The sequence below is a fragment of the Silene latifolia genome, chromosome 8, assembly GCF_048544455.1.
Source record: "Silene latifolia isolate original U9 population chromosome 8, ASM4854445v1, whole genome shotgun sequence".
Taxonomy (NCBI): domain Eukaryota; kingdom Viridiplantae; phylum Streptophyta; class Magnoliopsida; order Caryophyllales; family Caryophyllaceae; genus Silene; species Silene latifolia.
In genome coordinates, this window is record NC_133533.1 from 82,290,154 (window position 1) to 82,303,447 (window position 13,294).

The 13,294-nt window shown below is 38.0% G+C and overlaps 1 protein-coding gene across 1 annotated transcript; it reads left to right on the top strand.

Moving 5' to 3' along the window:
* Window positions 1-9,679: 9,679 nt before the first annotated feature.
* On the top strand, window positions 9,680-12,439 carry LOC141595429 (uncharacterized). The gene is made up of 3 exons (XM_074415394.1): window positions 9,680-10,210; window positions 10,281-10,562; window positions 10,670-12,439. The coding sequence occupies exons 1-3, from the start codon at window positions 9,680-9,682 to the stop codon at window positions 12,437-12,439; spliced, it is 2,583 nt and encodes an 860-aa protein (XP_074271495.1).
* Window positions 12,440-13,294: the final 855 nt, after the last annotated feature.

Here is a 13,294-nt window from a genome sequence, read left to right on the forward strand (position 1 = left end):
AGGATGATTTTCCAAAAACCTTCAAGCATCCATAGTAGAATACCTCCTCTTAGTTGCACCAAGACTAACCCAAACACAAGTATAAATATTAACTAGATATTGTATACTAGTGACCTTAAATATTTATTCTAATATTATTATTATTATTACTCTAGTAATATGATTGCATTATTAGAATATATGAACAAGTTATACTATAAAAATTATTTTTATGTGAAAGAGAGAATAATAGAGATTTTGCATAAGATGAGAATCATCCAAATAAAAATAAGAACAACTTCTTATTTTAAAGGAGGGGAGCCGGTTGGAAGGTGGAACCAAGGCCAATGCATGGCATTTACTTTTTCTTTTTCTCTTATCTAAAACATAGGCATGTAATGCTAATATTTTAGGGGAATGATGGTGTTCTTTTTAATTTAAAAACACAATAAAAACTAACCTTAAAATACCCCACACCAACCGTTTTTTGGCTCCTTATTATGGAGTCCATTTTATCTTTTATAATTTGTCGATTGTATTATGGTATGTCATGTGTCACACAACATGACTCATATGTAATAAAATGCTTATTTAACTAATTAAATACCATTTAATGACAAATAAATTACAAGTGACAAATTAACTAGTAATTCAAAATTACAAGTATCTAAAATGGGTCGTCATCTTAATATAATTCAGAACATTTTGTAATTATATTTAACTAATCAATCTTATCTTAATTGTTTCATAAACAATAATCAATTTTAGTAATATAACATTTTAACTACTAAAATACATCATATTTAATCCTATTAAAATAAGATATAATATTTTCTCTCACGAAAATAATTTGTTCAATTTAAGGAATTAATTATTCTGTATCGATATACAATTAATTAACTTTACAGTTTGGAAATCGTCCTTTAGGTGTGACCTTAAAAGATCAACTGATCATCACCATCAAATGACAGTAATGTCAAACTCTAGTTAACCAATCATTACCGATTAATGTTGATCAGTTGACTATATAATTGAATTATCCCTTACGTATTCTTATTATGAGATTTAATTATGTGATCGCACTATTGTTGAGGACACATACTCCAACAAGTTGAATTTCGGAGGGAAGTTCTCTTTTAGGGGGAGTGAATGTAACTATTCGGAAATTTAGGAAAGAAAAAGTACAGAATGTGAGAAAGTAGTGAGAATTGAGTGGAGAACTTTGGGATAACTGTGATGTTTAGAAAGAGCGTATACGGTTGATAAACATGTGAGGTGCGAGAGAATGCATGAGATTTGAGGAAATGAGAGAGTGAGGTGAACTTTGAGGACGAAGTTCTTTTTAAGGGTGAAGATTGTAATACTCCGTATTTAATAATTATATAATAATAATATTTTATTATATTTAGCGAGTTGGGCTTGAGACGGAATAATAATAATAATAATATAATAATAATAATAATACAATACATGTATGTATATATCTATACTATACTAGCTACCCACATACATATACCCTTCACCCTACCTTATCCACCCAACCTTATCCATTTGTAATCCACCATAATCCACAAAGATAAGGGAGAAGAGAGAAAGAGAGAAAAAGGAGAATCCGTCACCTCGCCTCAAGATCGTAAGGTAAACCGTCTTATACTAGCCTTTATGTTATTATTTTTATACCATTATCTTACACGCGACTTAGACCCGCTAGTTGACCACCGTGACTGATCGGACAACCGTCATTGACCACCCTAGGGACGGTTTGACCGAGAGTTAAAGGGGTTTTTGTGGTCTTTGTGAACCGTCTTAGGGCACGGTTTTTACCCACCGTTTCTGGGCTGACTTGGACTGGTGGTGGGGTGGTTAAGTTGTGGGTTGAGGGGCGAGTCTTGTGGTGGTCAGGGGTGGTAGATATGGTGGCTGGAAGTGACAGTCTCGGGGGAGAGAAGAGGGATGTCGGTTGAAGTTGTGTCGAGGTGTTGTTTGTCGTTGTTGCTTTTACTTGTTGGTTGTTGTTGTGGCCGGGTGTGAGTAAGAGAGGGGTCGGGTCTGGTGGTGGTGAGGGAGTCGACCACCGTGGTGGTGGTGGCCGTGTATGGTTGTTGTTGTCGTGTTGGTTGGTGTTGTTGTTGGTGGTGCGGTTATTGCTTGGTGCGGATCTAGGTGGCTGACCTGGGCACGCCGGACCCACCGTCGCTGGGTGGTGGCCCACGGTGGGGATTAGTGGTGGTGGCGGTGGTCGGGTGTGAGTCGGGTTTTGGGTAATTGTATAAGACGGGTTTAATTTGGTCGTATATGTGTTTGTATAATGCATTAGTATATTTATACGTATTGGTATAAATATATTAGTATATTATACGTATTGGTATATATATTGGATTAGTATATTTAAATATATTTGTATGATTAGATGAGTATATTTATATGTATTAGTTTGGTATATTTATACGTATTTTTATTATTATCGTATTTTAGGAAATGAGTTTTGTGAGACGGTTTTGCGAGTCGGACCTAGCTTGTGTGATGGTTTTCTTATGCGGATTTGCTGTGAGGTAGGTTAATCCTACTCAGTTTCAATATTGCATTTGAGTTGTCGTGTGAGTCGTGTTTTAGCGGTTATTGCATTATAACATGATATTGGTTAAGGTGATTGGAGGAATCGGTAATTGGCATATTGTGTGGTATCTGCATTTATTATACTTGTCATATATATATTGGATAATATAACGGTTGTGATTGTTGGTTGTTGTTGAGGAGACGGAAGACAGTTGGGAGACCGTCTTCCGCTTGGGTCTCCTCTTGGAGCTTTCCCACTCCAAGAGGGATGTGCACATTAATGACTTGAGTTTGGAGGGACACGTGTAGTTGAGACATGACATCTGGCAGGGGATCCGGTTGGCTTCCGGACCCGGTACGTCTGAGCGTGTCCCGGTACCTGTTTGTGGTTATCGGTATGTCTAGGCGTGTTCCAGTACCATGGTGGCGGTTGTTGGATATCATGTTATTCATATTATAGTCATGATTGTATGTTCACACACTCGAGTCGGGTCGCACTTTATTTATTTATTGAAACTGACGTTTGTTGTGTCTGTGCATTGTCACCTATCTCTTTTGGGGTGGCCTGTGTCGATCCATATGATATCCTTTGGTCATATAGGGAGCAAGTTATGATCAGGTTGTTTGGATAGTATGCGGGAGACGGGACGAGCTTGATGATATCACAAGACGAATCTAGTTGGCTAGAAGAGTATAGATATCACGAGTTGTATTTTAGTTATTCATTTGTTTACGTTTATGTAATTCACTAAATATTTATATTAATAAAATGTTCTTTGATTGAAGTTTTGAAACACTACCTCGGGAAACCGAGATGGTAACGCTCCAATTATATTGGCCGGATAATCGGGGTGTTACAAATTACATGCCTTTTATGTTAGAATGTCGATACTTCCGCTATTTGGTGTTTAATGGAGGAATGAAGCAGTTAAGGAGCAAAGGAATGAAATGGCATCGCGGAGTGGGCATGAAGGAATACACAGAGCATGGCACGAGAATCCAGAAGAATAAAGGAAGAGAAATAAAGAACACAACACGAAGAAAAGAGCTGAAACAGAGAGATACTCGATCAATCCCGAGCAAGCTCGATCAACTAGCTATGTACTCGATCGAGTACACCCAGGCTCGATCGAGTAACTCGGGATTTTTCGCAATTTCCTTCAGTCGGTTATGTTTTACTATAAATACCCAATTCGTACCCTATGTTTCTTTACGTCTTATTTTACTCTAGAACCCTCTTAAAAAAACTCTTACTTTAGTTTTATTATTATTGTTTCCGGATCTAAACACTCTTTAATTACGGTACTCTCTAATCCTTCTTTAGTTATTATTAATTCAAGTTCTAGTTCATTCAATTGCTTGTTATACATCTTTACATGCTTTCAATTATGTCTTCTATAATTATTATTGTTGTTATTACCATTAGTATGCGTAGCTAATTTATTCGTCTAGGGTGAATGGGGATCTAGGTTATTAGAAGAGAGATTAATTAATGAGTTGATAGTTAAAATTGCTTATTCGTTGTTCATTCATGTTATTGTTCTTCATCTAGTAAATTAATTACTGGCCAGGGTTAATTGACTAGTATAACCAATTGAGACTTTCACCAACCGGGTTAGAATCAATAAAGGCTACGATAACTGAATAGAGATAATTTAATGATTGCGATTGCATGTTAAATTAGATCTAAAGGGAATATTGAATCGACCGATCATATAACCGTAAACAACATAATTAGCTCTATCAATGAATCAAATCACACCCCGTATAACTACCTAGTGAACTTGATCCCTAAACTCTTTAATATTATTGAATTGGTCTTTTGCTTTATTGCAATTAATTAAGAAATCAAACAAACAAAACCCCATAAAAGTGTTACCTTTAAGATGAACTGAAATATAAACAAACAAGATTTATTAACTCGCCTCCCTGTGGATTCGACCCTTTCTTACTGCTAGCTACTAGTTAGTTGAAAATAGAATTTATTTTGATAGGCCAACGACTGAAAATAACCTTATCAAATTTGGCGTTGTTGCCGGGGAGGCGACAATTTTTCTGTTTGTTTTTGTTTATTTTTGTCTCTTTGTCTCAGGGAGCATCAGTTCCTTGAGATAGTTTGATATTTTTCTTGTTGTTTTCGTGTATGCCCAGGTCTGACAGATCAGAGATTGTACCTTTTGATCCCGAGCCAGAGAAGACTTTTCGCTATAGACGAAAATTTCAAAGAGAAGTAAGTCAAGTGGAAGACTTGAGTACACTTGACTACGAGCGGTTTACTTTCGTAGAAGATTCGTCCTTTGAAGAGGACACACTAGTTTTTGTACCCGTGATTTCTACAACATTAAAGATGCCGACATTAGCCATTCATTCGGAGCCCACACTTGATTACATCCCTAAAGGATTCAAGTTACCCACTACAGACAAAGCTACTTTTGAAATTCGGACATCTTACATAAACTTGGTGGAGCGGAATTTAATTGGAGGAAGAGGTGGTGAAGACCCCGCCAAACATATGTAGAAGTTCGTCACCTACTGCTGTTCCGTCCCTTTGACTACTGGGGTGACTCAGGACCAAGTCAAACAAACTCTGTTTCCCTTCTCTCTACAATATGATGCAGCAGAGTGGCTGCATGACCTGGACATGAAAGAAAATGGCATTACAGACTGGAACACTCTAGCTCTTGCATTCTACAAGAAGTATTTTCCACCGCAGAAGAAAATGCCCTTAAAAGCCAGATTACAAGTTTTAAACAAGGTTCTACCAAAGACCTTAATGAGGCCTGGTTCGTTTCAAAAAGCTAGTTCGATATGTCCCTCATCATGGCTTCCAGATTTGGTTCCTTTGCAACCAGTTTTACAACGGATTGTATAACGATAACAGAGCCTTGCTTGATTGCACTGCCAATGGGAGATTCCAGGATAATACTAATGATGGTAATGCTTGGAAGTTGATTGATCAGATAGCTACTCACACTGCTGAGTATGGTAACCCCAGAGGTAGTAAGAGATGAAGTGGTTCAGACAATGTTATTGCGGCACAGTTGGACACCTTAACGGCTCAAATAGCTGAATTAAAGACATCTCAGTCATTGGGCAATCAGCAAGAAACGGTCCATGCAATGATCAATCAAGAAGTGTCTTGTGAGAGATGTGGGATAGATGGCCACACTGCGGCCAAGTGTATGAATAGCATTAAACAAGTCCATGCTTTCCAGTCTTTAATGCAAGGTACTCCCTATTCTAACTTCTTCCCTGAAAGGAGTCAGAATGTATTTGCTCAAGCCCCATAGCATAATGCTTATATCATTCCTCAAAATCGTGGTAATCAACCACAAGGGAATTTTGTTAGGCAAAATCAATGAGGTTTTCAACATATGCAACCTCCCCCTCAAGCTCTAAGTAATGAGATGACAAAGATGAAGGCTCTATTGTACCAAAGTTTGATGATTCAACAAAAGTAAATGGCTCAGATTTCCGAACTAATAGGTCATAACAAGATGTTGGATACTCAAGTTGCTCAAATGACAGCTCAAAATCCTTCAAAACAACCCGTCAATCTTTCTCCTCAAGGTAAACAAGCACATGAACAAGTTAACGTTATTTCATTGAGGAGCGGTACTACTTATCAAAGTCCGGATGTGCCCATTGTTGAAGATGAGGTTCCTTATACGCATCCTAAGGGATTGGGTAATCTTGAGCTAAGTGATGACGAGAAAGAATTAAGCAAGGATCAAACACGAGATAATAAGAAAAGCGAAAAAAACGATGCAAAGCATGGATCCTCGATCGAGTAAACTCAGGCTCAATCGAGTATCACCCGTGCTCGACCAAGGACACCTCCAGAGCATGATTTTTCTCGTGTTTCAGCTATGGCATTGGAAGAAAATAGGATCCTCGATCGAGTGACCACTGGACTTGATCGAGTACACCCTATAACTAATGACGGTGCATCTAAAACGACTAATAAAGCAAAAGAAGCCGAGCCAATTAAAATTTAACTACCTTTTCCACACCGATTACAGAAGTCTAAGCTTGAAAAATAATTCGGGAGGTTCATGAAGGCAGTGAAGAATCTTCAATTAAGTATGTCATTTACTGAATTGGTCACTCAAGTGTCGGCATATGCTAAGTTTTTGAATGAGATCTTGTCCAAGAAATGGTCTTTTGATGAAGTTGAGAGGTGGCATTCACTTAACAATTACACACGGCCGTTGCAAGCTAACTCACCACCAAAGCTAAAGGATCCAGAGAGTTTTTCTATTTCTTTTCATATTGGTAGTATAGCTATTGATAAAACTCTTTGTGATCTAGGGGCTAGTGTTAGTGTCATGCCGTATTCTATATGTAAAAGGTTAAATATGGGTCAACTTTATGATACTATTATGACCTTGCAGATGGCTGGTAGATCTTTAAAGAGATCTATTGGTGTCTTAGAAGATGTGCAAGTTAGAGTAGGGAAATATTTCATTCCAGTTGATTTCATTGTTATGGATATGGCCGAAGATTCACAAGTCCTTATCATTCTTGGTCGACCGCTACTTCACATCAGAGCGATCATAGATGTTAGGGATGGTAGTTTGACACTAAGGGTTGGGGATGACACTATTAAATTTGTTCTTGATAACGCTTTAAAGCGTCCCGATTCAGTAGCTCCATGTTATATGATTAATGTTATTGATCCGCCTATTCACGATTTCTTTACTTTGTGTTTTGACAGGAATCAGTCCGACGCCCCTGCTGGTGCGTCAGAACCATGGAGCAAGGAGATCGATGAGATAGAGAAGTTGATTTATGGTGATGAGCCTCATCCTGAGCCAATTTATAGCTTTGATAAAAATGTTGATATATAAGCTGAATTGAATGCCTTGGAAGCTGAGATTTTCAGAGAAGAGCCCGTCAAAGTTTTGATGAAGCTTCTATGACGGATGAAGCACCTCATCTCCTCCCCAAAGATGATGACTCAAAGAGCGATGAACATACTTGCACATATTTCCTATTAGACTTTGAGTTTGATGAGCCGAAACTTTATTCATTGTTTATTTTCTTTGCTTGGACATTTTATTGGTGCTACTTATGTCTTGGTGTAGCACATGCGCTAATTTTTTATTTACTATTATGTGCTTTAAGTTGTATTGATTATGCCTTGTGATAAGGTTAATTTCAGTCGTTTGGCCTTAATCAAACCTAATTTACTACTAACTAATAGCTAGCAGTAGGAAGGGTCGAATCCACAAAGAGGCGAGGTAATTATTCTAATTTGTTAATATTTAAGTCTATAACGAGAAATGACTTTTAGAGAGAGAAAGCTCTAAAGTTTCCCTAAATTTAGCAATGGCTCGATCTAGGTTTGCTTCGTCCCCCCTAAATTCTACTAATAAAAGTAAAAAAAATATTAATTCATCTGGTAATAAATCACAAAAACTTAGTATTACGCCAAATAATAGCGAAATTCGAGAGATTGTTCTGAATCGTCACGATGGTGAATGTTCAAAGGTTGCGGAATTACGAGCGTATGATCTTAGTAAAGAACTTAATGTCATATCTGAAGATAAATCAACTGATGATGAGGGTTGGCAAGAGGTTAGCAGGAAATCTCGATCGAAGTCTCCGATTGCGACGACAGGTACTGCGCCTACTCTTAAAATTGATGTTGATGATGTAAAGGAAGAGGTTGATTTCTGGTCTTCATCTGTTCTGTGTTATGTGATGGGTGCAAACCCACCGAGTCGTGTGATTGGGGGTTTTGTGCGTCGTTTGTGGGGCAAACTCTCGATTGACAAGGTAGCGTTTAAACCTAATGGCCTTTGTATTGTGCGTTTTAAGAAGATGGAGGATAAGGAAGCAGTATTGGCTGGTGATCACTGTTTTTTTTTATAATAAGCCCTTTATTGTCAAATCCTGGAGCATCAATGAACCTGTAGTTAGGGCTAAGGTTGATGTAGTTACTATTTGGATTAGGTTTTATAACCTTGACCTAAAGTTCTAGGGTGCTGCTTTAACTAAAATTGCAGGTTTAGTTGGTAAACCAATTTGTTCTGATATTGTTACAAAAGATAGGGAGTTCCTTGACTTTGCTAGATTCATGGTGGAAGTACAGATTGGTCAGCAGCTGCCTGAGGTTATTGAATTTTTTGATGAGACTGGTATGTTGATCACACAATCTGTTCACTATGAGTGGAAGCCAATTATTTGCTCTAGCTGTCATGGAATGGGGCATGAGTCTGGGTTATGTGTGTTCCTAAACCAGTGGTACAGCAGAATCAGGGGCTGCAGCCTCAGGTTCAACCGGCAGTACAGAAAGCTCAGGTGGAGATGGTACAGTTGCCTCAGCTTGACCCAAATGCTTTGGTAACTCCCATGCCAATGAGGGGTAATCAGGTCTTAAACACTATGACACCTTCTAGAATTTTTAATAGACTGTCAAAAAGGAATGAGGGATTCTCTCAAGGAGGGCCATCTTCTGTTGAAGTTTTGAGCCTGTCTTTGAGGACGAATCATTAGCGATGCTGGGAAAGGAGACTTACTCAAACCAGTGAACATGGTTAGCTTTGGATTTTGGAATGTTCGTGGCATAAATAAAGTGAATAAACAAGGTGATGTTAGAAGGTTTTTACATCTGAATAATGTAGGATTCTTTGGTTTACTTGAGACTAGAGTTAAGTCTAATTCTATTAATAAGGTTCACTCTGGTCTTGGGGATCACTGGCAGTTTTTAAATAATAATGATGTGAGGGAGGGTGGTAGAATCTGGGTTGTTTGGGATACTAACATGTTTGATGTGGTAGTCCTGGTTAAAACTGCTCAGGTCGTGCACCTGTCTATTACTTGTGTTCAGAATGCTTTTAACTGGCATTGTTATGTGATTTATGGGTTCAATAAAAATGCTGATAGAAGGAATCTTTGGCAGTCTCTTTTAGACATCCACTCTACCATTCATGGGCCTTGGATGGTCATGGGGGACTTTAATAATATTTTAAATATGGATGAAAGGATAGGGGCTCCTGTTACTGTGGCTGAGGTTAAGGATTTCCAGGATTGTGTGGACTCTTGTGGGCTGTATGATCTGAGCTCCACTAGTGCTTACTTTACCTAGAATAACAAGTAAGAAGGAGATGAGAGAGTTTTTAGTAGGATTGATAGAGTTATGGCTAATGATGCTTGGATTCTTAAAGGTCCTGATGGTACCATTACTTTTCTGCCTGAAGGACTTTATGATCATAGTCCTTGTCTTATTGAGTGTTGGAATGTTCAGATTAGGCAGAAATCAAGCTTTAAGTATTTTAATATGTGGGGAAAACATGAGCAGTTTAAGGATATTGTGAAGAAGGTTTGGCAGCAAGATGTGTATGGCTGTAGGATGTTTCAAGTGGTTAAAAAGCTGAAATGGCTGAAACATCCTTTGAAACAGCTGAATAAAGAGAGCTATGGTGATATTGAAAATGCTACTAAGGTCAGTAAGTTGCTTCTGGAGGATATTCAAAGGAAACTTCATGATGATCCTGCTAACTCCCTTCTTCAGCTGGAAGAAAGGATTGCTTCTCATTCTTTTAAGGAGCTTGATGAAGCTAGGATTGAGTTTTTGGCTCAAAAAGCTAAAGCTCAATGGTTTCAGAGTGGTGATGATAATACCCACTACTTTCATAGCTCCTTAAAAGCTAGGAGAGCTCAGAATAAGGTGTTGTAAATAAAGGACATGAATGGTCAGATGTGCTCTGAAAATGCTACAATTGAACATGCTTTTTTAGAGTACTACACTCTATTGCTTGGTAGTTCTGCTCCTGTCACAAAGGTTTGCTCTGGGGGTTGTTCAGAGAGGTGCTATCCTGACTGGTGAGCAGGCTAGGGATCTCATTAAGGAGGTGACTGAGGGAGAAATAAAGCAAGCTCTCTTCTCCATTCCTAAGGAGAAAGCTCCAGGACCTGATGGATACTCCTCTCAATTTTTAAAAGATGCTTTTGAGGTGGTAGGGTCTGATGTAGTGGCAGCTGTTAAGGAATTTTTTACCACTGGAAAAATTTTGCAGCAGGTTAATGCTACTGTCTTTCTCTTGTCTCTAAGAAGAATGTTCCTGAATCTGTCCTTGATTTCCGTCCCATTGCATGTTGTAATATGATATATAAGTGTATCTCTAAGGTGATATGTTCAAGATTGGCTACTGTGCTACCAAGTATTGTTAGTATGAACCAAAGTGCTTTCATACAGGGTAGGGAAATTGTTGATAACATATTCATTTGCCAAGACTTGGTGAGGCTTTATAATAGAATGAATTGCTCTCCCAGAGTGATGATGAAAATTGACCTGAATAAGGCTTATGACTCCATTGAATGGAGTTTTATTGAAGGTATGTTGATTGCTCTTAATTTCCCCAAGAAGATGATACAGTGGATAATGCAGTGTGTCACCTCTACTTCTTTTTCTTTATCCTTGAATGGTAACCAGTTTGGGTATTTTAAAGGCCTTAGGGGGATTAAACAAGGGGATCATATGTCTCCCCTTTTGTTTACTTTATGTATGGAGTACTTGACTAGGATTATGGACCTGGTCACTGCTTCAAATGAGTTTCACTTTCATCCTCTTTGTAAGAGGCTCAAGCTTTGTCATATGTGCTTTGCAGATGACTTGCTTCTCTTTTGTAAAGGGGACTTAAATTCTGTTAAGGTTTTGACGAGGGGGTTCCTATCCTTTTCTGAAGCTTCTGGCCTCTGCTTTAATCAAAGTAAGTTTGATCTCTATATGAATGGGGTGAGTCAGATGGTGAGGGCTCAAATTTTGCAGATGTCTGGATTTCAGCAAGGGTCCTTCCCCTTCAGGTATTTGGGAATACCCATTTCTTACAAAAGAATTTCCAGTGCTGATAGCAATGTGTTGGTGGATAAAATTGTTAAAAAAATTTGGGGATGGGGCACTAAGAAGCTCATCTATGCAGGAAGGTTGGTCCTGGTGAAGGATGTTCTTACTCAAATGCATTCTTACTGGGCTAGGATTTTCCTTCTGCCTAAAGGAGTGATTGCTAGAGTTGAGGCTATTTGTAGGAATTACTTGTGGTCTCATGCTGAGAATTTTGCAAAAGTTCCTCTTATAGCTTGGGAACAATGTTGTTTGCCTCATAAGTATGGTGGTCTGGGTATCCTTAATGCTGGACTTTGGAACATTGCAATGCTTGGTAAATATGTCTGGTGGGTGGCTCAGAAGAAGGATTCTCTGTGGGTTAAATGGGTGAATCACATTTACATAAAGCATCAAGCATGGTGGGAGTATCAAGCTCCTTGTTATTCTAGCTGGTCTTGGCGTCAACTTTGTAAAGTGAAGAGCAAGCTTTCACCTGGGTTCACTGCTGGCATTTGGCCTTGCTATATTGCACGGGATGGTTATCAGTGGCTGCTGGGTCAGCCCCAGAAGGTTCAGTGGTTCTCTTATGTGTGGAATAGGGTGGCTCTCCCTAAAGTCACCTTTATTAATTGGTTGTTCATCAATCATAGACTGCTAACAAAGGATAGAATGGGCAGGTTTGGTATGATGACTGATGGCTTATGCTCTGTTTATGGGACTGCTGATGAGTCTAGAGCTCATCTGTTTTTTGATTGTGGGTTTAGTAGGAGATTCCTAATTCTGGTACAGTTGTGGCTCCCTGCTCCTTGGCAACCTAATGTGGTAGAGTGGCTAATTCAGTGGAGGTGCAGATCACTGTTGAAGAAGCAAGTGTTAATGGTTGTTATTGCTGGTTTGATTTACCTGATCTGGGACAGTAGGAATATCAGTCGAGTAGAGCATAGAGTGAGTCGACCTGAATGTGTGCTTAAGAAACTTCAAAGCCTTACAGCTTTAAGAGCGAGGGGTTTTGTGCAATTTATGGGTAGACATAGAGAGCATGATTGGATCAAGAGTCATATCTTAGTCCATTAAAATGTGCTAGTTTGTATGAGCTTGTTCTGGTGTATGGTGAACGTTTGATGTAATTTGCCTAATTATTAATACAATTTCACATTTTACCAAAAAAAAAATATATTTAAGTCTGTCTTAAAGTAACCAATTTTTTTGGGGTTTGTTTGGTTTGATTTCTAACAGCTAATTGCAAAGTGAATAAAGGATGAATACCAATAATATAAAAGAGTCTAGGGATCGGGTTCACTAGGTAGTCATCAAAGGGTAAGATCTAATTCATTGATTGAGCAATTTATATTATTGAAAGTCATATGATCGGTCGATTCTAATATGTCTTTTTAGATCTAACTTAACACGCAATCGCTATTATTAAGTCGGTCTAATTCAATTATCGTGGCCTATACTAGTCTTAACTCTGTCGGTGATAATCCTAGTTTATGAAAGACTAATTTATCAATTCTGATCAGTAATTAATCAACTAGATTTAAGACGATAATTAAACAACAATCAAAAGCAATTTAACAATCAATTCATAAGTAACCCCTTTTCTAACAACCTAGATCCCCTTTCACCCTAGATAATAGATTTAGCTACTCATGATAAAGGGAATAACAACAATAAGATTAATGAATAACATGATTAAAAGCATAAAATATGAACATGTAATTGAATTAATAATTGAGGAAAGATTAGAACAATACCGTAATGAAGAACAATAGATCTGATGCGAATAATAGATAAAACTAAAATAAAAGTATTCTAAAAGGGTTTTAGAGAAGTTCTACGAAACTAGGTAAAATAAACCGTAAATAAACTAGGGTACGGTTTTGGGTATTTATAATAAAGCATAACTGACTTAAGGAAAATTGCGGAAAT